Here is a 26330-nt window from a genome sequence, read left to right as displayed (position 1 = left end):
CTAGCATGTTTAATATCTAGCGTGTTTAATATCTAGCATGTTTAATATGTAGCCCAGTCGGCGACTGAGAGTCGGCAGCAGCGTCTAACTACAGCCAATGTGAACGCGGAGAGAGAACCGCGGCACCGCTGAAGATATCTCTGAGAATGTAAAAAACTTTCAAGAATGCTTTCAAAACAGTAACCCAGCAAACACACAAAATCCTCACCTTTCTTACAACTTTACTACAACACTGTTTAAGTTATTGTGACAGCACTGGAGAAATAGTGCGATTGATTATAACTATGTTTACTGCAACGGAGAGATGAAATAATTCTGGCAACTTGGGACTATGGGACTAAAATAATAATAATAACGAAAATGTGGAGTACATGTACATTGTTTTATTCTTTATGTGGTGTTGCTGGTTTTCACGAGAGTTTCGTTTTCGTGTTCTCGCGTTTTTGGACGGCAGCCAGATGAGTCGGCGATTCCCCAGTCGTGTAATTCGTGAGCCCGCGTCACCGATCAGTCATGTAGTGTGAAAGCCACAACAACTGAAAGACTCGCGATTACAGCACAACCAGTGTAGTGCGAACGGCACAAAAACCTGACGACTGAAAAGTCGTGCAGTGTGAACCAGGCATTAGGGATCATCAGGGCCGGAGTGGGACACATTTTCAGCCCGGGAGTTTCATGTCCAAATCCGGCCCAAAATTATTTTTCCCTCCCAATCGGCCCAAACTAGAGACTGACATGAGCCGCCCCATCGGGAATCCTCCCGAATCTCCCGATTAGCCACTCCGGCTCTGGGGATCATAAATCAAGACCAAAAACTCGCCTGTACTGCAGAGCCAGAAACTATATGGCTCTGTGCTGAGCGTGCTTTAGTCCCGTCCTGATTGGCTCCCTGAGGTGGAAAGGGGAACCCGATTGGCTGAATAAAGTGGAGGGAGGTGGAATCTGATTGGAAGGCTGATGGGATCTAATTTGACTATAATTTGACTATAGTGGAAGACCATGGAAATTAAAATGCAATCTGCTCGGATTGCATTTTCAAGATGCATTTTGACACAGTTTTAGCGCTGTTGGTATCGTAATGTTATTGCAAACAGGGGTGGCGCTATTTCTCCATTAAGGTTTGAATATTGACATCTTTTTAGCGTGGTGGTGAGGTTGAAAATTACGTTTAAAACGTGTTATCACGAAATGCAAAGCATATTAAGCGAATAGCATTTTAATTATAATTTTGATACAACCTTTGCATGATCACATGAACCTGATAATTCAAATCGGGAAATACATTTTCATTTCAATAAAGACACATATAAAGCATCAAAATGTATGTGTAAATGAAATGTGAATGGATGGCCATCACATTGCAAATGTAAATGGAGTTATTGCATTTGAATTAGAATTTTGAGCTCAAAGTTGCTTGTATGAGTGGAACAATTGCAAATGAAAATGGAGTTATTGCATTTGAATTTGAATTTTGAGCTCAAAGTTGCTTGTATGAGTAGAACATGTAAATGCAAATGCGCATTACATTTTCATTTTAATATTGAGACAGAAAAACTTCCATATTTCTGGTATTCATGCTCACGAATTATTAATTCGTTCACACGATTAACAATTCGTTCTCACGTTCTGTTTTAATCGTGCGCACCTTTTTATTAAACTCGTGGTCACGTTTTATTAATTCGTTCACACGATTACCAATCCGTGTATCATTAGTTCATTTGATATTCAACTGAAAATCAAAATCGGAAAATCAAAAAAAACAGTTAATTATTTTGTTTTTCGTTTTGAATATAAAAACAAAAAAACAAATCAGGCTTGTATTTTTCTGTTTTTTATTTGATGATCCAAACAAAAATAGCTAAATTAAAAATCGGATTCGGAGCCGAACTTGATTTTGATTTTTTAACTCGACCCATTTGTGTGCCCCGGAAGTTGTTCTTCGTGGTCTTCGTTTGACTGCGGTAAAGTTGGTTTTACGTTTGCATATTCGGAATTCTTTCTTCAATAATAAGTGCCCAAATGTGCAAAATAAATATCTACAACTTTGTTTACGCCAGGAATATACATATTTAAGTTGTATACAACATTTTATTTAAAATGTACTATTGTGACCGCTACGACGTCTAAGGCACCGTCTACAAATTACATTAACACGGTTAACACGGACGCAAGTGGCGGTAGTAAAGGCCCCAGAGCACTGCGCACTCTGGTTTTTTTTTTCAATAATTTCAATATCTTTTCAATGGTCCATCATAAGACCACCAAACAAGTTGTTTTACACAAAGTATATAGTTGTTATTTAGGATGCACTTTGTGTAATACAACTTGTAATACAACGGGCAGTCATGGCCTGATTGTAGGGAACTGGTCTTGTGACCGGAGGGTCGTGGGTTTGATTCCCAGGCTTGAGACCATGACTGAGGTGCCCTTGAGCAAGGCACCTAACCCCAACTGCTCCCCGGGTGCCGGGCTGCCCACTGCTCTGGACACGTGTGCACCACAGCCCCCTAGTAATCACTAGTGTGTGTGTGTTCTAACTGCACAGATGGGTAAAAAGTGGAGGACAAATTTCGATCGCGGTGAAAAAAAATCACAATTGACAAAATATGGCACATTTATATGGGTATTTCTACCTTGCACCAATTTGTGGAGGTCAGTTTTTGTCTAATTATGTCAATTTAAATGGTGCATCATAAGATCATAAAACAAGCTATTATATATTAAGCGCAATCCTAAGCAACAACCTATAAGTCAGATATGGGTATTTCTACCTCTTACCTAATAGTGGTGGTGAGTTTTTATATTTTAATTTCAATAGCTTTTAAACGGTCCATCAGAACAGCACCAAACAAGTTGTATTACATTAAGCCCATGATGACCAGCAACCTACAACTCAGATATGAGTATTTCTACCTCTTACCTAATAGTGGTGGTGAGTTTTTATCTAATTATTTCAATAGCTTTTCATAATATTCTTATTTTATGAACAGCACCTGTAATAAGAGTTGTAGGTTGTTGTTTAGGATGCACTTAATATATATAACTACTTGTTTTTCTTCCCCATGACTGTGTAGCATACAGAACTAGACTGAGAGACCAGTTTTAGTTCATTAGCTATTTAATATTATCTTCAATATTGAACCTTTTCACAATATTCAAATTTTCTTAAATATATCAGTCGGCGTGCAACGAATGAGTATAATATACAAGTTTCACCTTTTGAATGGAATTACTGAAATAAATAATATACCAATATCTGTGTAACGTGGTGGGTTGGACACAATCGCGATAAAGGGCTGGCACATACTTTAACGGAGCTAGTCTCCGCTAGTAGGGTGACCAGAGTTGGGTTTCTGAAAAGGAGGAGACCTTTTGTGCTGGGTGGGGGTCATCGGTGTATCGGTGAATGATTTAGGTGGATGGTGTGTGTGTGTCGAACGTTTTTTCTCTTTAACTCCTCCGTAAACGTACACTTTCGTTTCATCGCCGTAGAACCGGCGGACACACGTGCTTTCGCTTGTAAACACTTTTGCACTGTACATGTATTCTGTTTGAGGCAGTCGAACAAATTGCCCCCGGACATTTTTTAGGTCTCAAAAGTAGGACATGTCCGGGAAAAAGAGGACGTCTGGTCACCCTAGCTCTAAGTGAACCGCGCCCACACGGAGAGTGCGCAACTTACGAGGCATACGGAACACACTTCACAGAAACACTCACGAAGGAATATAAAGGACCACAGCGATTATGAAAGGAAAACACGTTTATATAAATAATACAAGGCACAGAAAACACAGCAGAGACTAAAGTAAACGAACACTACAAAACACAATGACAAATATTAACACCAGATCATCACTGGATATCCATTTGCTGCAACGTGCACGAAATCTCTGCATGCGTCTTACCACCTTCAAATAAATATTTAATTAATCTAGAATGTGGTTCCAATATGGTCACATTGTCTATACCAATATAGACTATGTTCCAATGTCTAGGCTCAGAGTAGAACAAGTAACACTGAAGAACGAAGACCACGAAGAATAAACATATCAGTAACTTCCGGGGCACATAAATGGGTCAAGTTAAAAAATCAAAATCAAGTTCGGCTCCGAACCCGTTTTTTTATTTTGCTATTTTTGTTTGGATCATCAAATAAAAAACTGAAAAATAAAAGCCTGGTTTGTTTTTTTGTTTTTATATTCAAAACGAAAAACAAAATAATGAATGATTTTTTGATTTTCCGATTTTGATTTTCAGTTGAATATCAAATGAACGAATGATACACGGATTCAATTCGTTCTCACGTTTTCATTCATTCCATTGCAAACACTACTGGCCTAAGCGCATACATTGCAGATACCGACGGCCAGAGATGTATATTAACGAAGTAGAACTACTTCACTACTGTACTTATTAAAATGCTGTATCTGTACTTTACTGGAGTATTATTATTTTTCTCCTATTTCCACTTTTACTTCACTACATATTTTCCATTAGTTTAATACTTTTACTCCGATAGATTTTTTACGTGCTGTATAGTTACTCGTTATAATTATAAACATGTCACCGGGTCAAGCGAGCAGGCTATGGGACACTAAAGTGGTCAAAATTAGTCTCAAACTACACGCGTGAGTGAGTACAGTACAATCACGCATGAGTACAGTACACCTACGTACTAGAACCGTGAGTACAGTACACCTACGTACCAGAGGTGGGGACTCGAGTCACATGACTTGGACTCGAGTCAGACTCGAGTCATTAATATTAAGACTTTTGACTTGACTTGAAAAAATATTCAGACTTAGACTTGACTTGGACTTTTACACCAATAACTTGGGACTTGAATTGGACTTGAACCTGTTTACTTGCAAAGACTTGCTTTTTTTAACCCCAAATCAAAATTTTAAAATGCATATTAATATTTATAAAGTGCACCCCATTAATTTCATTTCCGTCCTTCTGACGCAGACCGGTGTTACACCAGATTCTGTGACCGTCGAGTTTTGTGACCACAGGGGGCGCTATTTCACAGTTTCTGTTAAGAGGCACAAACGCTTTACGAATGCTACGTAAACTACGCAGATGCACTTTCTTTACTCATTTTGTTGGTGTCCACGAGCCAAAATATCACAGATGTTTATATTTACATTTTATCGTCTCTTAATTACATAAATGTACTTAAACAAGATTTACCATCCCCTCACCATTGCAGCCATAGTATCTGTGTTACACCAGATTCTGTGACCGTCGAGTTTTGTGACCACAGGGGGCGCTATTTCATAGTTTCTGTTAAGAGGCACAAATGCTTTACGAATGCTACGTAAACTACGCTGATGCACTTTCTTTACTCATTTTGTTGGTGTCCACGAGCCAAAATATCACAGATGTTTATATTTACATTTTATCGTCTCTTAATTACATAAATGTACTTAAACAAGATTTACCATCCCCTCACCATTGCAGCCAACAAAGAAATCATGAATGGGATGTACAGGTGAGCCTTCTTAACTGGGGTCACCTATTCTGATGGCAGCCATCAGAATATGTGACCCCACTGAATCTCCAGGTAACAATAGTACACCGTGACCCCACAATAACAGAAAACAATGAAAAAATAACCCTAACCTTTTATTAGTCTATATTTAAACATTTTATCCAAATGTTTAGAATAATTCGTAATGACAGCATCTTGCTTACGATGAAGCTTGCTATTTTCGTGTAAAATGATGTAACGAAACATTCTTGTTTAAGTACATTTATGCAATTAAGAAAAGATAAAAATGTAAATGATCTGTCATCTTTTGGCTGCCGGACACCAACAAAACGAGTAAAGAAACGCATCAGCGTAGCATTCGTAAAGCGTTGGTGCCTGTAAAAAAAAAAGACTCGAAAGGACTTGAAATTCCAAGTTTCAGACTTGGGACTTGACTTGACGGTTGCCTGTCTTGACTCGAGACTTGACTTGAGTTGACTGTCTTTGCTTGAGACTTGACTCGGGACTTGAGGATAAAGACTTGGACTTACTTGAGACTTGCAAAACACTGACTTGGTCCCACCTCTGCTACGTACTAGAACCATGAGTACAGTACACCTACGTACTAGAACCGTGAGTACAGTACACCTACGTACTAGAACCGTGAGTAAACACACACACCCTCCTCAGAGCAGAGAGGAGACATTGACAGATGTTCATCACAGGGATGTGGGACGTCCCCTTTGATGAACCCTGTAGTGTCAGGACAATGTTTTCATTTTTGCTTGCCAACCCAAGTCAGAGTCCTATGACTGAGCTTTATGCCCTTGTAGACGTCCATCCTCACTTCAAGGGTAGGGACAGTCTTTCATCAGAACTGCACCTTAAACAGAGCAGTACATGTGACTTCACAGTGGAAACTCTGGTGAAACATGAGAAGTCTCTTTTCTCTTGGGCTTTATGGGAGAATAATGGTATTTTTTGTCTTGATCAGCACTATTGAAGGATATTGTAAGGCAAAAAGACGTTGAATTGCCCCGTCTTGAATTACTTCAGTTAGGTCTCACAAATAATCCCTGATGGTGGTGCCATTTATCAGATTAACATTGTACAATCTGAATGCCTTTTCTCCCTTTTCATCCCAATTTCTTGTACTGTTGTTACAGCCTGTAGGAAATGTGGATCATATATGTAATGTAATCTTTCCATCTTTCCTTTCCTGTCATGTAACTTAGTTATTTCATATACATATTGGTTGTAAGACAAACACTACCAAGGATTTCAGCATGTTCTGAGGCCAACAAAATGGATCAAGGATTAATGTGTGTGTGCAGGAATGTGGAGAATGTGGTGAGGTTTCCTGGGCTGCCCCCTCGACGACAGCTGACCTATCAAGTGAAGCAGCTGATCGCCAGGGAGATGGAGCTGGAGAGAATGAGGAGGTTGGAACGAGCGCAGCAGAATCGGAACCAGAAGGTAGAGACACACCGGCACAGAACCCCACATTCCAGAACCCCACGTTCCAGAACCTCACCTTCCAGAACCTCACGTTCCAGACCCCACGTTCCAGACCTCATGTTCCAGACCCCCACGTTCTGACCTTCCAGAGTCTCTTTTCTGTGCCTCACCCTCCAGTGGAGTACCACAGTAGACATTCAAGTCCTGTGTTATTCACCTTTCAGGAAAAGCTAGTAGATGGGTATAAGGAAACAATATTGGCAAAAACATATTCGCACTTAATGATGTCAAAGAAGCATAGTATTTATTCAGGTTAGGGAAAATGGTTGTCTACCATGTTATAAATGTCGCTGTTATTTTTTTTATGCTCATATATTCATGGTGGCTCATTTGTGGTTTTCATTTTTTATTTTTTTCTCTCAGACTTCACAGTCAGAGAATGTTGAGGCAGGACAACAGGTGACGTGACCACAGATGAAGAAGCCAACAGTCAGGAACCACCAACATCGGCTTGAGAACATTGTCAAAGAAGCTGTTGTGGAGTGCAAGGTGGCCAGACTGCACCATACCGCCTTAAAACCTTATCATACTACCTTAAATCCTGTTGATTCCTAATATTGCCTTAATAAAACATCCTTATCAGTATCTCATAGTTCAGCCTTAACCCCTACCTGTTACAAACATTTCTATATGGATTCATTTTTAATTGGTCATCAGATGTCTTTTAAAATTGTCACTGCCAAAGCTTAGTGGATAAACCTTTCTCGAACTGCTGGCTAGTATTTACATTTATTGCCCTCATCCATTTACCCTAAATACTTTTGAGCTTTGCACTCTTGAGACTAATGGAGTTGATGGAGTATCATTATTAGAAGCGTCAACTCGAGGTTGTTTCAGGTGTATATTGATGTACTTTACCCCCCCCCCCCCTACAATTTTACAGCCCGAACTGGATTTCTTCGGACGTGCCATAGTACCAAGAGAGAAGCCTGCGGGGACCTCAGCAACAGGTTACCTAGCACTCTTCTCCTTCTTATTCTTCTTCTTCTTCTCTTTCTTCTCCTCCTTTTTCTCCTTCTTCTCCTCCTTTTTTCTGTCCTTCTTGGTTATGTTCTTGCTTCACCAGTAATTAATGAACATTGTTCCAACACAGTCCACCGAGGGGGGGGGGGGGGGGGGGTGTCTGATATATTACTGACTACTTTTATACAAAACACATTCTAAATTAAAGTACTGCAAATGTCTTGTTTTTCAAAAGAAAGGATGAGTGAGTATACATATAAAAGTGTCTCTATGAGGAGAGGTGTCATGCAGTTCTGTATAAGTGATAAACCCCTTCTGCACATGCCAAGCTTTTCAGCTAGTTATGCTGTGATCTCACCTGAAGTCCATTTGAAGTTATCTGGCAAATCGCAGGGCCAAGCTACTATAGGCCAGCCCCCATAGTGAAAATCATAAATACCATTGGTCAGATTTCCTGTCATTTCGCTAACAGCTTTACATTACAAAATACCACCAGAAAGGAGCAGATTAGTTCCACTCAGATAGAAAAATTCAACTTATACTAACCAAGAATATGTAAAGTTTGTAAAGAAGTTGATGTTTTATTTTTTATTATGTATCATTTTCCGCCCAGTTTAGTCACCTCTTCTTTGAGAGGTTAGAGGGCCTGACTGCTCCCTGCTCATCATACAGGTGTTGTCATGGTTCAGTTTTAGTTATCTCTTCTTTGAGAGGTTAGACTGCTCTATCATACAGGTGTTGTCATGGTTCAGATTTAGTTACCTCTTCTTTGAGAGGTTAGACTGCTCTATCATACAGGTTTGTTTTGGCAGTGTTCAGCTCACATGCTCTTTCTCTGGTGTCTCTAGGTGAAGATGGCAAACCGAGTGGGACTTTGCAGATTGGTAAAGCAGTAGGAAACAGTGATGTGTGGTTTAGGTTCAACGAGGGCGTGTCCAACGCAGTGCGTAGAAATGTGTACATTAGGGAACTCCTGTAAGCACTCTGTCTCTCTAAGAAACCTTGTGAGGAGAGAGGGGGACAGAATTACAACATGGCCGTGTTGACACTTTGAGTGGCTGTAAAACCATAATTGTGTTCAGTAACCTGTATTGTTATTCAAAGTCTCCAGCAAACTCTGTGAATAAATGTTGTTAAATGTTTTTTTTCTTTATTTCTGCCTGTTTTTTGTACAGACTGAACTGCACAGAAAAGCCATTGCTTACAGTGGAGTTTTTAACATCAAACATTTACTACATGATTGAAGTAAATGACAAAAAGTAAATCATTAAATATTAAGCACATCTAAATTAAAAATAAATTAGATAGCACTGACCAAGCTAGCTAAGACAGCACTGACATCTATCACAAAAGTGGAGCCACTGTTGTAGTCATGGTGATGGTGTGTGGGCTGCTACTAGAGCATGATGCATTTCCCTGACTCCACCCATGGGTTGTCTTTCAGCAGCTCAGCATTCAGGAACGGGTCATCTGACATTTTCTCTTCAATCCATTTAACCAGTCTGCAAGCGTGAGGAGAAATTGAAACAGGCAGGAGACGAATTCTTCTAGAGCCGAATTCTAGAGTAAGATTCAAGATTATATTTCTAGAGCTGTGTTGTCTATATTAACATGGCCTGACTTGAACTCTACATGGTTTGACTGGGATGTGGAATTTTCTAGTCAAACATCATCTCAAGTCTTCAGAAAAAATCTGTTATTTTTCCTGTAGTCAAATCTGAAATTATGAGTGACTCAAGTCACTGAATTTTGTCCTGTGGATAAGAATATTAAAGTACTATGGTCTAAACTAATCCATCACCAACTCCCCACCTGTATCTGTTCTTTCACCCTTGTTCTTGAGTCAGAGCAATCAAGTTACGTTACTGTACGTGCAAACTATATGTGCTCAACAATTGTGTCATGGCCCAGTAATTGAAGGCCCTTATTTACAGCATTGTGCAGAAGGTTTAGGCAGGTGTGGAATAAATGATGCAAGGTAAGAATACTTTGTTAAGGTAAGATTGAAGTGTTACGTTTGTCAACAAAATGTAAAGTGAATTAACAAAAGATCTAAATCAAATCTAGATTTTGTGAACACCCATTGGCTTCAAAACAGCTTGGATCCAGTTAATCTCCGTATCATCACGCGGTGATACTGTTTCAGCACGTCACCGCGTTACACTATTAACACTTCGATTAATACTTCTATTTACACCTCTATGAACATTTTGCACAGTACTGTATATATGCAAACACACATATACACTACTTTAAATACACTGCTCAAAAAAATAAAGGGAACACTAAAATAACATCCTAGATCTCAATCAATAAAAATCTTTGAAATGAGTTGAAAATCTCTCATTTCTACCTCTTGTCTGTTCCATTTACACAAGAGCAGTTGAAATTGATTCACAATCAGTGTTGCTTCCTATCTGAACATGAAGTGTGAATGACTTGGGAGTTACATAGTTTTGTTTAAGTGTTCCCTTTATTTTTTTGAGCAGTGTATATATTCATTTTAAATGCCCCCTTATTTTCAATACTGTGAAATCAACTTTGGTAACTTTCTCAATTTGAAATGTTTTAATACGTTCTTTTAAGCAATGGTGTGTTTTGCACTCACTCTGGGACGGATACGGAGCATTTTTCTCTTGCAATCTGCAGCTGCATTTTGCGACTGTCCACCTCTTTCCTCAGCTGAGACTCGTCCAACTCATCCATCTACAGATAGTCACCAAACACAGAGTATCACTACTGCAGTGTGATCATCATAAAGCAACACATACATACACTATATTGCTATATTGTTGGCCTTCAGGAACACTAAAAGAAATAAAAAACCATTGTGGAAACAAAGTAAATGTTACTTTTATTGAGCAAACACAGGGAAAGAAATAGTGTGAAGAGGTCACCAACTTTCTGCAGTCAATCATTACAGACATCCAAACTTCATGTGGCCTTCAGATTAGCTCAAGAACAGTGCGCAGAGAACTTCATGGAATGGGTTTCCATGGTCGAGCAGCTGCATCCAAGCCATACATCACCAAGTGCAATGCAAAGAGTCGGATGCAGTGGTGTAAAGCACACCGCCACTGGACTCTAGAGCAGTGGAGGTGTGTTCTCTGGAGTGACGAATCACGCTTCTCCATCCAACAATCTGATGGATGAGTCTGGGTTTAGCGGTTGCCAGGAGAATGGTACTTGACTGACTCCATTGTGCCAAGTGTAAAGTTTGGTGGAGGGGGGATTATGGAGTGGGGTTGTTTTTCAGGAGCTGGGCTTGGCCCCTTAGTTCCAGTGAAAGGAACTCTGAATGCTTCAGCATACCAAGACATTTTGGCCAATTGGCAGAGACTGGTGTGGATGAACTTGAGTGGCCTGCACAGAATCCTGAATTCAACCCAATAGAATACCTTTGGGATGAATTAGAGCGGAGACTGAGAGCCAGGCCTTCTCGTCTTGTGACCTCACAAATGCACTTCTGGAAAAACGATGGTCAAAAATCCTAATTAACTCCCTCCTAAACCTTGTGGACAGCCTTCCCAGAAGAGTTGAACCTGTTAGCTGCAAAGAATGGACCAATGTCATATTGAACCCTATGGATTAGAAATGGGGTCAAGGAATGTAAGCAAATACCTTTGGTAATATAGTGTATGATATGTTTTCAAAGTATACTGTAAAAAAACATTTTTTTAACAGATATTTACTGTAAATAAATACAATAAATACAAATAAATTTTTCTGTCTTTTTCATAATAAGAGAATATACCTGTAAAATACAGGAAAATGACTTTTTTAAAGAAAACTCCTTTAAATATACAGTCAAAGTCTGTAAATTTAAATTACAAGAATTTCTTGTTTTATAACAGGATTGTATATTTTTTTAAGGGTCTTGAGTTTTAATTTAGTAGTTATCAGTGTAAAAATGCAGTTTTCAGTGTAAAAACACAGAACAATGCCTTTTGTAACTTCACAGTAATTTTCCATTTCCAAACAGTAAATTCATGGCATATTAAAATTCCATGTTATCAAAGAAATTATATTTAACCAAAAACAGCAGCGTAACATCTACATTTGACCAAAGCTGGAATCAGGGCCGGAATGGGACACTTTTTCAGCCCGGGAGTTTCATGCCCAAATCCGGCTCAAAATTATTTTTCCCTCCCAATCGGCCCAAACTAGAGACTGACATGAGCCGGCCCATCGGGAATCCTCCCGAATCTCCCGATTAGCCACTCCGGCTCTGGCTGGAATTATAGTGAATTAAGATTTGAAGTAAAATATTATGTGTTAAATTTCCCATTTCCAATTCTCTAAATATACATTAATACCTCTGCTACCAAACCAGCTGTAAATTGAATCACATACAGTAAGTACTGAACAACAGCCTTTTATTTGAAATGACATTTAAAGCAACAAGTTTAGAACGCAATACTGCTCCACTCTGCTCAAGCAAGTGAATAATATAAAATATTTGGTCCCTCAATCCTCAATCCCGGGCAATCAAGGGCTTTTCGTGAGAAGACGCAAAGATATAAGGCATTAGGAGATTTTTTTCAGAAAGGCCCATAAGATAACCTGTTAAAACTTTGCAATATATAGCAATAAGTTTGCGGAGAGAGAGAGAGAGAGAGAGAGAGAGAGAGAGAGAGAGAGAGAGAGAGAGAGATCGACCCATCCATACATTCATCCATCAGGAAACAGATCAGCAAACAGTTCTGTGTGGTGATTGGACAGAATTGTGGGTGCCTGGTGTGTTCAGCCAATGAATGCCGAGAATCACTAGTTTGAATTTGAGCGCAAGGTGCCTGGAGACGTTACGTTCAGTTATTCACGGAATCGCAGGTAAAGGCGAGACGAGGAGACCGACTGAAGCACCGAAGCACCAGTTCACGCCAAGTGTCTGTGTTCAATATCAACTGAAGGTACGTCTTAGTTTTATTATTTTTTTCAAAAATCGCTGATTTGCCATGAGTAGCATTCTGACAAGTTGTTGTCTGTGTAACAAGGTTAAGAAAAATGCTTATTGTTTTTGTTGTTAAAATTCCACCAAATCCTGATTTTTGTATAAATACTTGTTTTGTGTTCCATGTATTTCATATGTGTACTGGGAAACCTTTTATTTTAAAGAGTTGGTGAATTGTGTACTGTTCCTTTAAGTGACGCAGCTTTGCTTGGCGCCACCGCGTAGTTACCTCACTTTGAGAATAGTTATCTGAGAGGAGGTAAGTAGCTCTGATGGTCGTGCTTAAAACACATATTTTTCTGTGTAAACAACATAAAATGGGCAGTAAACAGTGTTAAATGTTAGAATCAGGGTTGTGAACGTGTAAATGTGCAGTAGCTTGAAAGCGAACTTTATAACATGTCTTCCATGTCGAGTTATCACTGACACATGTGCTCTGTGGCCGCATGCCCCCCATGTGCATTTCTGCTAACAGGAGGCTGATAACCTGCGTGTATGAGAGCAGTGTGTATGTTCGCTTCAGAGCTTGTCTGTCTGTTTATACAGGTATGTAGCTGCCTCATTTATATCTGTTCACCGTTTAAGACCTGCATTTATTAAGTTACCGTGTTCTTGATAACTGTATTTACATACAGAGCTGGTTTTAAGTCAGAGCGGGTTTTTGTCACCATGACATTCAAATTTCTTTTTATTTTATTTTCATGTGTAGAATGCCGCACTCTGAGAATAGTTATCTGAGAGGAGGAGGCTGATAACCTGCGTGTATGAGAGCAGTGTGTATGTTCGCTTCAGAGCTTGTCTGTCTGTTTATACAGATACCACCAGCCATATTAAAGAACCCGAACCAGCAGAGGCCCTGCTCCGAGTCTTTCCTTATGCATCACAGATTCCCCAGAACACAACGCAGAGTATCTATGGGTTAACGGGAGTGGGGGGGAAGGAAATCTTAGGGTAGATGATAAAATTTTGAGTTGAGTTAGTTGAGTTAATAAAGTATATGTTTTCCATTAAGAAATAAAGCCCTTAGTTTCAAAGCATGACAGCGAGGACAGGCATTTTTGGGCATACTTGCAAAAACACTTAAATGGTTGAAAAGAAAAACTGACTCGTAAGTGGTTCAAAAAGGTATAATTGTTCAAATATCATGTTGTTTTGTCTTAAAATGTAAATAAATCCCTACATTTGAGGGCTTTTAAAATGCAACAGCCCTTTAAAGTATAGGGACACAAAAGTGGACATTTCTGTAGAATGACCCACAGATATTTGATGTGAAACGAAGTAGTTTCAATTTCAAGCATTTTCAAGTACTTTAGCCTAAATTCCAGCACTAAACCTAAAACACAAAGCAACATTAAAATTGGTCAGGTAAATGTTCCTTCCCGTTTTTGATGGGTGTTTCTTTCACTGCATCTCAATTCAGGGGCTGCAGCCTACGTAGACCGCAGCCCACGGTGGCCACACACTTCGAAGGCCGGGTAGGCTGCATCTCACGGCTGTTAAATGAGACAGTCTAGTCTTCGCAAGACGTGTGTTTGCGTGACCACGCTCTGCCCCGTTACATACGTTACGTACGTGTTAGTGCGCTGTCCTACAAACTGGAGCCAGAAGCCGCATTTTTTCTGTTTTTATTGTTTAATTATATCGAAGAACTAGGCATTATTCGTCAACGCAGGCCATTCGTGTATTTAAGGTTGAGAGCTGACTGTAACAAGGTATATTTTTATACAAATGTATTTAAGCTCAACTTTCAGGTTCATTTCACTATTCACATTAGAATTGTGCTCGCAGCTAGCTAATTTACTTTGGTGTTAGGTGCATTTGTCTCCAAAAGCCTAAGATGAACTAAAACAAACCTCATGTAAAAATGATATATTATTCTCTAAATTAATGAAATACATTGAAAATATTTGTACAGTCATTCATGAAATGGCAGGATCTCAGGAGGATATGGATGTGTGTTGGTGTTTTTTTTTTTCCTTTTTGTAGATTATTCTGATTTGTTTTGTGTTTTTTACCAGACAAGTCCCCAATACTGCAAAATCAATCTTGCAGTTCCCGTGCTCCAAAGATTTTTTAATGGTGAGGACACCAGAACTGATTTCAGGCTGAGCAGAGAGGCCCTGGCAGTGGAGATGAACCTGCTGAATCAGAACCGACGACACGGATGGGGTGCCACAATCGAGACCCTGGTTGTCCTCTTCTGGTTGGCATGTGGGACATCATACAGGGTGGTCGCAAGAGCCTTTGATATACCTTGTTCCACTGTCCACCGCATCGTACACAGGGTGACAAAGGAATTGGTGGCCTATCGCCACCAGGTCATCCACTTCCCAGAGACACCTGAAGACCTGGAAGGTGTGTGTGAAGGGTTTGCAAGGCTGGCAAGACACCATGGGTCTGTCTCAAAACCTAGTGAGCTCTCTACGTAGGCATTGACTATGTAGACAGCTGTCTAACTAGACAACGTTCTAACCGCCATCCAGCCTCATAAGGCACATTATTGGGACGCTCTAGTTAGACAGCGACTGCGTCACGACTTGGCCCCGCCCACAGCACGCGCCCGCTGTTTACTCACCTCAGCTGCGGGAAACACCTCGGGTCATCGCTATACCGGCATTATGGACGAACCTGTTGCAGTTTTTATTGCAATTTTAATTGTTTTTGCGCTGGAGGAAGAGCGACGGAGACGTGAAAGCCGACGTGCTGCAGTCAGACGCCGAAATTTAAGAAGACGAGCGCTGATTTCTGTCCTTGAACGGGTAAGATCTGCTCAGATTTTCTCTGAGGTAAAAACTTTCATCTTGTACTTGATTTCAACAATTAATCCCCCCCCCCCATTATAATGCTGTCTTTTAAGCATAAAAGGTATGTTTTTAAAGGATAAAACTCATCTGCAAATACGCATTTTATACATTTTATTTTATGCTAACTTCAAAGTGATACAAATATACACATGTAGACAATTCATTTTAATTAATTAAATAAATAGAGATAGATAGATAGATAGATAGATAGAGATAGATAGATAGATAAAATTAGAACCTGTGTGAACAGTTAATTTACAAAACATAAGTGATATTCTTTAAACACGAAGTAAATCACTTTTCTGTTTCGCAAAATAACTTCACACACACACACACCATATATAAAAATTATTTATCCATTTCTTGCAGGGAGAAAGACCTACAAGATACTGTGCTCTGAACACTAGTGTACCACTTCTCAGAATATTCCTGGACGACACCCAAGACACCAAGCCTGACTTTCGCCTGAACCGTGAATCCCTGAAAGTGCTTTTACAAATCATCAAGCATGAGAGCACCCATGGTTGGGGGGGAGCCATCGAAGTGTTGGTTTTTCTTTTTTGGTTGGCCTGTGGCACATCATACCGCGTTGTATCCCGTGCTTTTTCTATGCCCCGTTCTACAGTGCACCGTGTAATTCACAGAGTGGCCAATGAAATGCGGCGAATCCTTCCAAAAGTTATCCAGCACCCAAAACCAGAAGAACTGCAGAGCATCTCTGATGGCTTTGTGAGGCTGGGAAACCATGCAGCTTTCCACTCTGTAGTTGGTGCAATAGATGGGTGCCATGTGCGCATCAAAGCCCCTAGAGAACCTGATGCACAGTGCTACAGAAACCGGAAACTCTACCCCTCTGTGCAATTTCAGGCTGTCTGTGACCACCAGGCAAAGTTTCTCGATGTTTTTATTGGCTTTCCAGGCTCAGTACACGATGCAAGGGTGCTCCGTCACAGCACTCTGTACCAGCAGGCCACTTTCCCACCCAGAGGCTACATGATACTTGGAGATGGTGGGTACCCATGCATCTCTCAGCCCATAGCCCTCATCACTCCATTTAAGAAGCCAGTCAGAGCAGAAGAGAGGATAGTCTTCAATAGGCATCATGCAAGGGCACGTTCTATAATTGAACGTGCTTTTGGGATGCTGAAGACCAGATGGAGGTCAATTTTCCTGCACGCTCTAGAGGTTAACCCAAGGTTTGTGCCAGAGGTGATTGCTGCCTGTGTCACTCTGCACAACATCTGCATGGGAGCAGGAGATGTTGTTCAGCCTGAGGAGGAAGCAGATGAAGATGAAGCTGATGTGCAGGAAGACGACGACATCACAGCTGTCAGTGGCCACCAATTAAGAGAGCAACTTTGTGCCAACATTGCTGGTGTCCAGTGATTTTATTAAATCAGAAATAAATCAGTTTGGTTTTCATTAAAATGTTATACATTTGCACTGCCAATATTCTTTATGTAAATATTGTACATACATCATTCATGTTTGTTTAATATTCTAGTTTTAAATGTCATTTCATTGTCTTATCTGTGCTACTTTAAACCAGTTCACTTGTTCTACTCACTGTTAATATTTGTCTTGTTCTGTTAGTGAGTTAGAATAAAAAAATGCAAACAATTTAAGATGAGTATGAATTTCAGCAAGTGTTATTATACAATGAACAACCGATTAAGTTTATATCATTACAGTATACCTGCAAGGCATGCATTAGTTAGTTTTCCATGACTGCTTTAAAAAAAGCACACAAATGCCAGTTCTTAAATTCAAAACATTTTTATTTTAGAATTCACAAATAAATTAGTTAATTTTGTCAACTAACTTTTCTAACAAGTTGTACAAGCGATCTGACCGCTCCTGCTCTGCCCTCTCTCTTCTCTCTCCCTCTCTCTCTCAATGTCCTCTCGCAGGAGGTCAAGCAGTGTTCCCTGCCGCTTCCTTCCTCTCTCCTCAGACAATGGGGAAGCCACAACAGAAGATGGCCCTGGTTCCTCCTCATTAGATGAGGCTACTAGCAATGGTGGTGTGACTGATGGTCGATTGCCAAGAGCCTCATCCATGAGGCTGAACCAGGGCCACGTAGCTGCAGTGGCTTCCCCATTGTCTGTCCCACTCACTGAAGGCGGACACTTAAGCTCCTAAAATAAATTTAAACCTGTAATCCAACCTCAATCTGCTATCCTCTCTAACTGAATTATTTTACAACATAAACAATTATTTACATATCTGAACTACATTTAAATCAATACATAAAAATCTATAAAATACATACATTATTATACACAATTTCAGGTTAATCTTTGAACTTACTTTGTACTTCTTTTTTAAATTGTCCCATTTTTTTCTGGCTTGTTGGGGCGTTACTTTGTCTGCAAGCCCCAAGTCCAGAACAATAGTCCTGTCAAAAAACAAACAAAAACAAATTATGGCATTAAGATGCTTTATAATTCAGGAAAATACAACATTTTAACCTCAGTGTTCTACACAAACGCTTCGAGTGTAATCAAACATTTTGCAATAATCTACCTAATTTTAAATAGTTTAGAAAGATGTCTAAATGCATGAATATTAAGCAATTATTAGCTTAATATTAGCTTATACTGTAACCAGAGGTGGGACCAAGTCAGTGTTTTGCAAGTCTCAAGTAAGTCCAAGTCTTTATCCTCAAGTCCCGAGTCAAGTCTCAAGCAAAGACAGTCAACTCAAGTCAAGTCTCGAGTCAAGACAGGCAACCGTCAAGTCAAGTCCCAAGTCTGAAACTTGGAATTTCAAGTCCTTTCGAGTCTTTTTTTTTTTACAGGCACCAACGTTTTACGAATGCTACGCTGATGCGTTTCTTTACTCGTTTTGTTGGTGTCCGGCAGCCAAAAGATGACAGATCATTTACATTTTATCTTCTCTTATTTACATAAATGTACTTAAACAAGAATGTTTCGTTACATCATTTTACACGAAAATAGCAAGCTTCATCGTAAGCAAGATGCTGTCAATACGAATGGTTATTCTAAACATTTGGATAAAATGTTTATAGACTAATAAAAGGTTAGGGTTATTTTTTCATTGTTTTCTGTTATTGTGGAGTCTCGGTATACTATTGTTACCTGGAGATTCAGTGGGGTCACATATTCTGATGGCTGCCGTCAGAATTGGTGGCCCCAGTTAAAAAGGCTCACCTGTACATCCCATTCATGATTTCTTTGTTGGCTGCAATGGTGAGGGGATGGTAAATCTTGTTTAAGTACATTTATGTAATTAAGAGATGATAAAATGTAAATATAAACATCTGTCATATTTTGGCTTGTGGACACCAACAAAACGAGTAAAGAAAGTGCATCAGCGTAGTTTACGTAGCATTCGTAAAGCGTTTGTGCCTCTGAACAGAAACTGAAATAGCGCCCCCTGTGGTCACAAATCTCGACGGTCACAGAATCTGGTGTAACAGCGGTCTGCGTCAGAAGGACGGAAATGAAAGTAATGGGGCGCACTTTATAAATATTAATATGCGTTTTAAAATTTAGATTTGGGGTTAAAAAAAATCAAGTCTTTGCAAGTAAACAGGTTCAAGTCCAATTCAAGTCCCAAGTTATTGGTGTAAAAGTCCAAGTCAAGTCTAAGTCTCTGAATATTTTTTCAAGTCAAGTCAAAAGTCTTAATATTAATGACTCGAGTCTGACTCGAGTCCAAGTCATGTGACTCGAGTCCCCACCTCTGACTGTAACTGACAATGCATTAGTTACATATTAACTATTTAGTTTTCTAAAGCAGGTTTTCTATCAACTTATTTGCCACAAACCTATCATTTTACTATTCTAGCCTTTATAAAGGCTTCGATTGCTGATCTGGTCCCTAAAAGAGTGGAAATCATTTGTATATCTGAACACTGGCTATCACGTTAAAAAGCCCACATACATGTCTTATTAACCCAGCAGGGCTAACAAACTATACAAGAAAGGAATAACTAAGATAACTAATAAAATATTACAGTGACTGATTAAAAAACGCTTTTAGATGGGCTGTTAGCATCAGCTGTTCGCCTCAGCCCATCTAAAACAGTGCTCTGACGCTTCAAAACCCGCTAGCATAAATGCTAACGCATCGATATATAAAAAACTGGAAAAAGGCCACCGACTAACCCAATAAATCGCTAATTTGTGTTCTGTTATGCCAAGAAAACCCATAAAATACCACACTTACGCTATAAAACTTAAATAACTTACATTTGAAAATGACTTCGCCGCTGGCCGTCCTTCTTCCGTCCGCCATGATGAAAAAAGTTTTTCTGCGCCGTGCTGCCCCGCGTTGCATCATGGGATTGCCTTACCGGCTGAGGAAGGGTCTAATGCTCACTTATTACAGGGTCAGATTAAGGTATCTTAGTAGACAGCATTTTAAGGTATCTAAGAATTGAGACAGCCTACTTCTCGGGAACGCGCATCCTATGACGTAAGATGCTGTCTATGTAGAGAGCTCACTAGGTTTTGAGACAGACCCCATGACTTTAAAAAAGCTGCTGGAGCAATCGATGGCTGTCATGTCCGGATCAAGCCACCTAGCGGCCCTGATGGTCTCTGCTACAAGAACTTCCCATGTCTGATGTTTGCATCCATCATCCTGCAAGCAGTTTGTGATCATCAGGGCCGTTTCATAGACACATATGTAGGCTGGCCTGGGTCGGTCCATGATGCGAGGGTGCTTCGCTATAGCCCAATCTACAGGTCAGCCTACCCTCCTCCAGGGCACTTTATCCTAGCTGATGGAGGATACCCCTGCTTGCAGCGACCACTCCCCCTCATCACTCCGTACAAGAAGCCAGTGCAAGGTGTGGCTGCCCAGCGCTTTAACAGCCATCATTCCAGTGCACGCTCCATTATAGAGCGTGCCTTTGGCATGATGAAAAGCAGATTTAGAGCCATCTTTCTGCAAGCGCTGGAGGTCCACCACACCTTTGCACCTCATGTAAGAACTTAATTTTAATAATAACAAAAATTGTTTTATCAGAGTTCATACAATTATTTGAATTTGACTCATTTTACATTTTCAGGTCATAACAGCGTGTGCCGTCCTCCACAACATCTGCCTCGGGGTTGGTGACATCATGGCCCCGGAGGACGAGCCTGATGACGACACTGAGGATGAGGGGGAGGCTCACCAGGAAGCAGTTAGTGGCGCTTTCTGGAGAAACCAGATTTCTGCTGAGGTTTTTGCTCTGGAGGAGGCACCAGTGGACCATAATTATTGTTGACAGGCAAGTAAAACACATTTTACGAACTGATGTTAACTTCAAATGTTCAAACTCTGTTAGTTTTTATTAATTACACTTTCTAATAATCTTCTTAGTGACATGGCAGCTGTCGAGTTTGCCAGCCTTGCAAGCCCAGCCCATGGACAAAGTGGTGGACAGTGGAACGAGAACATTCTAATGGCTCTGCAGTCCACCCCAGATGTCCTGCTGAGAAGTGGAAACCAGGGTCACCTTTTGTGGCAACCCATCCCAGATTTGCCAGCATTACCAGGGACTCTTTGCTCAGCCTAATCAACAAATTTTATATATTATACATATATATTATTATATATTATATTATTATAATTTTATATATATATAGTTAATATACTATTATATTTGCTCTGTTTAAATGTTTTTAATACAGTTTTCTTTTATTAACGTTATATTCTAAAATATGTTTTTAGAAAAAGGTAAAAAGACCACTGCAAATAAAAGCCAGTACAAAGAACTTATTTGAATTAATCCAAATTTATTTCTCAATCATTTTTTCTAAAAGTGAAAAGAGTCTGTCCATTCTCTGTGCCCTCCTCTCCTCTGCCTCCCTCTGCAGCCGCATATCTTCCCTAATGAGGTCCAGCCACTCCTCATCCCTGTCTTTCCTTTTTCTCTCCCTCTGTGGCTCTCTCTCCCTCTCCTCCTTCTCAGCTCCTTGGCCACCCACAGCAGAACTTGGCCCTGGTGTGTCCTCAGGAATAGAGGCAATTAGGACAGGGGGGTTTGTTGAATGCTGCTGTCCTAAGACTTCATCCATAAGGACAAACCAGGGCCAGGTTTCTGCAGTGGGTTTGCCACCAACTCCCTCTCCTGTCCCCGGATACTTGCAATCCTAAAACAGGAAATCATTCATGACAGCAAAGAAATGTTAGTAATGCTATTTGTAGAACTGGGATAATTAATTGGAATTTACAGAAATACTAGAAAAGTTATTTTTACATACTTTGTATTTTTTTTTTATTGTCCCACTTTTTTTTGGCTTGCAGGGCGGTCACAGTTTCCTGCAAGCCCATTTCCTCCAGAACCGCCCTAGTGACATAATAAAGGACAACATATATTGGTGGTATAAATAAAACCTTGAGCCTTGTTAGGTGGCTGTACAGTCTTACAACAACATCCAAACAACATCACCAGCAATATGCGGACATTTTTTGGCAATGTGGGTGTCCATAGTCAAAAGGTCTAAATTTGTACAATTTTATTAGAAAACAGGTGAATGAAGATAAGCCATTGATCAAGCTTACTTCCATGCCACACTGGCAGAGTGCTTTGCACCAGTGAACATGGCTTCTTTAGCAGCCCTCAATCGGATAAACTGCTCCGTTTTTTCCTTGGTTCCTAAAAAATAAGAACTTGCGTTTTATATCACATCACCCACAAATGCCTAAAAGAAAATGCATTGAACATGTATTCACATGTTTGGCGGGAAGTATAACTTAATAACAAAATTCACTATTTTTAAAAATGTTACACTTTAGTAAATACTCAAAGCACAGGTTTACCTGCAATATCATTAATAATTGGTATCCCAGCAAACAGTGAACGTCCCGGGGACGTTCGCGGACGTTCTTATTAGAGGTTTTTTATAACGTTCGCGATAGGACGTTCCTAGGCCATAACGGACGTTCCCAGCAGGTCCCCTCGAAGTCCTGGCGGAACGTTCCCAAAGATACATTCACAGGACGTTCGGTGACGTCCCCGTATAGTCGTTGAAATAACGTTATTTTTGTTACATTTAGAGAACGTTTGAGAACGTCCGGACGTGGTCCCGCGACCGTTGTCATGGTGCGTGCGTGAAAGGCAGTCAGCTGATGTAGAATTTTACTCACTAGAGGATTAGCAAGCGGGAACATAAACGCACGAGCCGTCTTCTCGCGACGTAGGAACGTTAGCTAACATGAATATTCTGACAGAAGCCGTTATTTTAAATTCAAGGTGAGTCACCTACATTTGATTAAAATATGGTTAGCTAGTAAATACATATCTTAGTAAATTTATCTTCCGAGTTGCGGCTAATGTATGAGGTGATTTTAATAAACCCTCAGCTAACCCCTCTGGATAATCATAAAACCCAATCAGCAAAATCAAACAGTTGTACCAAAAACGGATGCCCATCTGTGGCTGGACATTATTTCTATATGGTCATGACTAGAGCTAAATTATCACTACGCTACGCTACCAAATGATAAAGTTATATGAATCACTGCATTAAGACTTCAATAGTAAGTAACGTTAACTGATGTTGATGGTCTCAGCCACAGATAACAGCCGACGATAGCATTCGCTATAAGTAGCTAGCCACATTAACAAGTTAATGCCAACTATAGCTACCTAGCTGGGTTAGCATTGATTTGAGTAGCTGATGTTCTTCAAGCAAAACGTTCAAATTACTTCATTTATCGAACGCTTTATTATAACTAGAGGTCACAAAATTAAATGTTAACAAACGTGTATCTTTGTCTATTTTAGGTTTCACCCTAAGAAACGTGTGAAAAGGAGGCTTGAAACGGCGTTCAAAATGCGCACAACAGACACTTTTTTCGCATTTCAAATAAAAAATAATAACTTGTTTACAGCCTATCACTTCTTGTGTGTTCATTTTTATTCCATATGCAATACCCGGATTTACTAAATCAATAAAATCTAAGTTGTTTTAAAAGTAACATAAGAAGTAGACCTAAACAATTTAACACATAAGAGACGTTTAAAGGACGTTCCTTAAACGTCCGCTCATTGTCCTCTGGATGTTTCCAGGTGGTCCTACAAACGTCCTTTGTAACGTCCACTGAACGTCCCCTGAAACATTTTGGCGACCCTACAAAAAAACGTCCAGAGGACGTTCGCAGTGTTGGTTCGCGGGACGTCCTCGGGACGTTTTTTTGTTAGCTGGGATGTTATTTAGCATCTCATTGCAGTATAAATGTCCATATAAAAAAATACCTACATTTAAAAACGAATTCATCGGCCCGAACATCCGCCATGTCGCCTGTTGTTCATAAGAGCAATGAATCCTGGAATATCGTGGGGCGCGAAGGATACTCAGACGCATCCTTCGTTTTCGGGGTTTTGAAGGCTACATTCGTCGGCCGCATAAGAAGGAGCCCACGAATTGGGGCAGCCTTCGGCGCGGCGCAGTGACGTAACCGGCCTACAAACGCGCACTTCGTGGGCTGCAGCCCCTGAATTGAGATACACCCTTTATATCGTTATGGACAACACTGCAAAGAATGTGACGCGAGGTGTGCGGAGTCGCGCGCTACGGTCAGTCTCGAAAGTATAAACATAGTTAAAATAAGCACAGCCAGGCCAAGTGTTTAATCAACTTTAAATAAATACTTTTAATGTCTTTTTTTAGGTTGTACAGACAAACAGCATATTACTGTAACGACCTGCGCTGGGCAGAACAGGGAGGCGGACACAAACGCTGAGAAGAGCGAGATTTATTACAGGGCATTCCATAATCGTAGTCGAAGTCACAGGCAGGGGTCACAACGGGAGAGCCATCCAGATGAGACAGGTACAGGGGCATGATAAAGACAGACACGAAACAAAACTAGGCTGAAATAACACTGAACAGAGAAATAACCAACAGAGAGTATAACACCGGGAACAGGGCACACGAATACAACAGCGCGAGGGAGAGAACAACCAAACATCCAAAACAACCGACAACCAGACTGGGGAAATACAGGGACTATATGAACACTGAACTAAACTAGGAACAGGTGGGGACGATGATGACAGGGGCATGGCGGACAATCAGGGAATCTCGGAGACAACGAGCGGGGCAGGGTAAACAGGCACGGAACACAGACACGAGGGAATCTGGAGTGACAGCTAAGGGAGGGGCCGCGGCCATACGTAACAATTACAGAGTATACCTAACTTTTAGAAAAAGTTTTTGTGCTTTTATGTTGGCTATGTTGCTTCTATGATGCTGAGCTCTAGCTATAAAAAGTTTGTGCTATTACCAGAAAAAAGAGCTTTTGTTTGTATTATATTTTTTAACCTTATTTTTCTATTATTTATTTATGTTTTATTATTATTTATTATTACTAAATGTTGAGAGAACACAGCCTTGCACAAAATGTTTGCACTATTATTACTTGTACACGTGTTATCTAATTTTAGATTTCATCTATTGTTGAATAAACCTGCAAAATATTTGGAATTATTCTGGATTCATTACACAGTAAAAAACAAAACAAATGAGGGAATATAAAAATAAGTCAGATCTTTCCCTTTTGTCCATAGCTTGCTTTGACAAGCTCTAAAAGCAGACAGCACTTAGTGGAGTTCTTTCTGACCCTACCGGTACTTGTCCATCCTCAAAGCAAAGTTGGCATCTGTGGTGCTCTTTCTTGGCATGACACCCTGCTGCTCACAAATAGTTCCCTCTTGTCTAAGTCTAGCTTCTACAACTTTCTCCCAGATCTTCAATGTGTGGCTCATCAACTTAATTCCATTGTAGTTGTTACAACTCTGTACATCACCCTTGTTCTTAAAAATGGGTACCAGCACACCTCTCCTCCATTCCTCTGGCATTTTCTCACTCTCAACCATACCATTGAATAGTTGAGTCAAAGACCTCACTGCTATCTCTCCTAGAGATTTCCGTACCTCCACTGGTATGCCATCAGGTCCATCTGCCTTCCCTTCTTCATCCCCTCCAAAACTTTCCAAACTTTTTTCCATTTCATTCTCTTCATTCATTAGCTCCTCAAAGTACTCCTTCCATCTTCTCATCACACTCTCCTCACTTGTTAAAACATTACCATTCCTATCCTTAACAAGTCTAACCCAGCGCCTTTAACAGCTCCTCTATTAACTCTTTACCACATTCCTTCCTTCTTCAGTTTCCACCATTTGATCTTCTCTGGTTTGACGTTTTTTTGACATCATTCTACACGCCACCATACGATGCTGTTTGGCCACGCTCTCTCCTGTCACAATCTTATAGTCTCCAATCTCTGTCGTGTTTCGTCTTCTACACAGAATGTAGTCTACTTGTGTACTCCTCCCTCCATTCTCATAGGTCACCCTATGTTCCTTTTTGGAAATAAGTGTTGACTACAGCCATTTCCATCCTCTTGGCAGAATCCACCACTATCTGTCCTTCCTGGTTCCTTTCCTTGACACCAAACCTACCCTTTGCTTCCTCCTCATCTGTTTCCTTCACCATGTCCATATAGGTCTGTTACAATCACCACTCTCTCCTCACTGGGAATACTTTCACTTCATCTAGATCCTTCCAAAACTTCTCTTTTTCCTCTTCCTCACATCCAACCTGTGGAGCATAACCTCTGGCAACATTCAATGTCAGACCTTCTACTTCTATCTTCA

The 26330-nt window shown here is 40.3% G+C and overlaps 1 protein-coding gene and 1 long non-coding RNA gene across 8 annotated transcripts in view; one reads left to right on the top strand and one right to left on the bottom strand.

Moving 5' to 3' along the window:
• The first annotated feature begins 6635 nt into the window (after positions 1 to 6635).
• LOC143491213 (uncharacterized) lies at positions 6636 to 8995 on the top strand. Its single transcript, XR_013125135.1, has 4 exons — positions 6636 to 6949; positions 7355 to 7480; positions 7875 to 7941; positions 8803 to 8995. It is a non-coding gene; the product is annotated as an uncharacterized LOC143491213 (long non-coding RNA).
• A 99-nt stretch (positions 8996 to 9094) lies between these two features.
• Positions 9095 to 26330, bottom strand: part of LOC143491201 (guanine nucleotide-binding protein G(I)/G(S)/G(O) subunit gamma-13-like) — a 72733-nt gene continuing 55497 nt past the window's right edge. For 2 of the 7 annotated variants that reach the window (XR_013125126.1, XR_013125130.1), the window contains exons 14-16: positions 22232 to 22325; positions 21931 to 22016; positions 18470 to 21819 (exon numbers count right to left, since the gene is read on the bottom strand). Coding sequence is in view for 4 of the 7 variants with exons in the window: in XM_076990006.1 (XP_076846121.1) it covers positions 9351 to 9456; positions 10563 to 10660 (204 nt within the window). In the remaining 3 variants the exon portion in view is untranslated. Of the gene's footprint in view, positions 9457 to 10562; positions 10661 to 18469; positions 22326 to 26330 lie in introns of those variants that run through there. The other 5 variants (XM_076990006.1, XM_076990007.1, XM_076989999.1 and 2 more) reach the window with 4 other exon arrangements.

The sequence above is a fragment of the Brachyhypopomus gauderio genome, unplaced genomic scaffold (assembly GCF_052324685.1).
Source record: "Brachyhypopomus gauderio isolate BG-103 unplaced genomic scaffold, BGAUD_0.2 sc72, whole genome shotgun sequence".
In the NCBI taxonomy this organism is placed as follows: Eukaryota; Metazoa; Chordata; class Actinopteri; order Gymnotiformes; family Hypopomidae; genus Brachyhypopomus; species Brachyhypopomus gauderio.
Note: the sequence above shows the minus strand (reverse complement) of the source record. Positions and strands in the feature narration are given on the sequence as shown.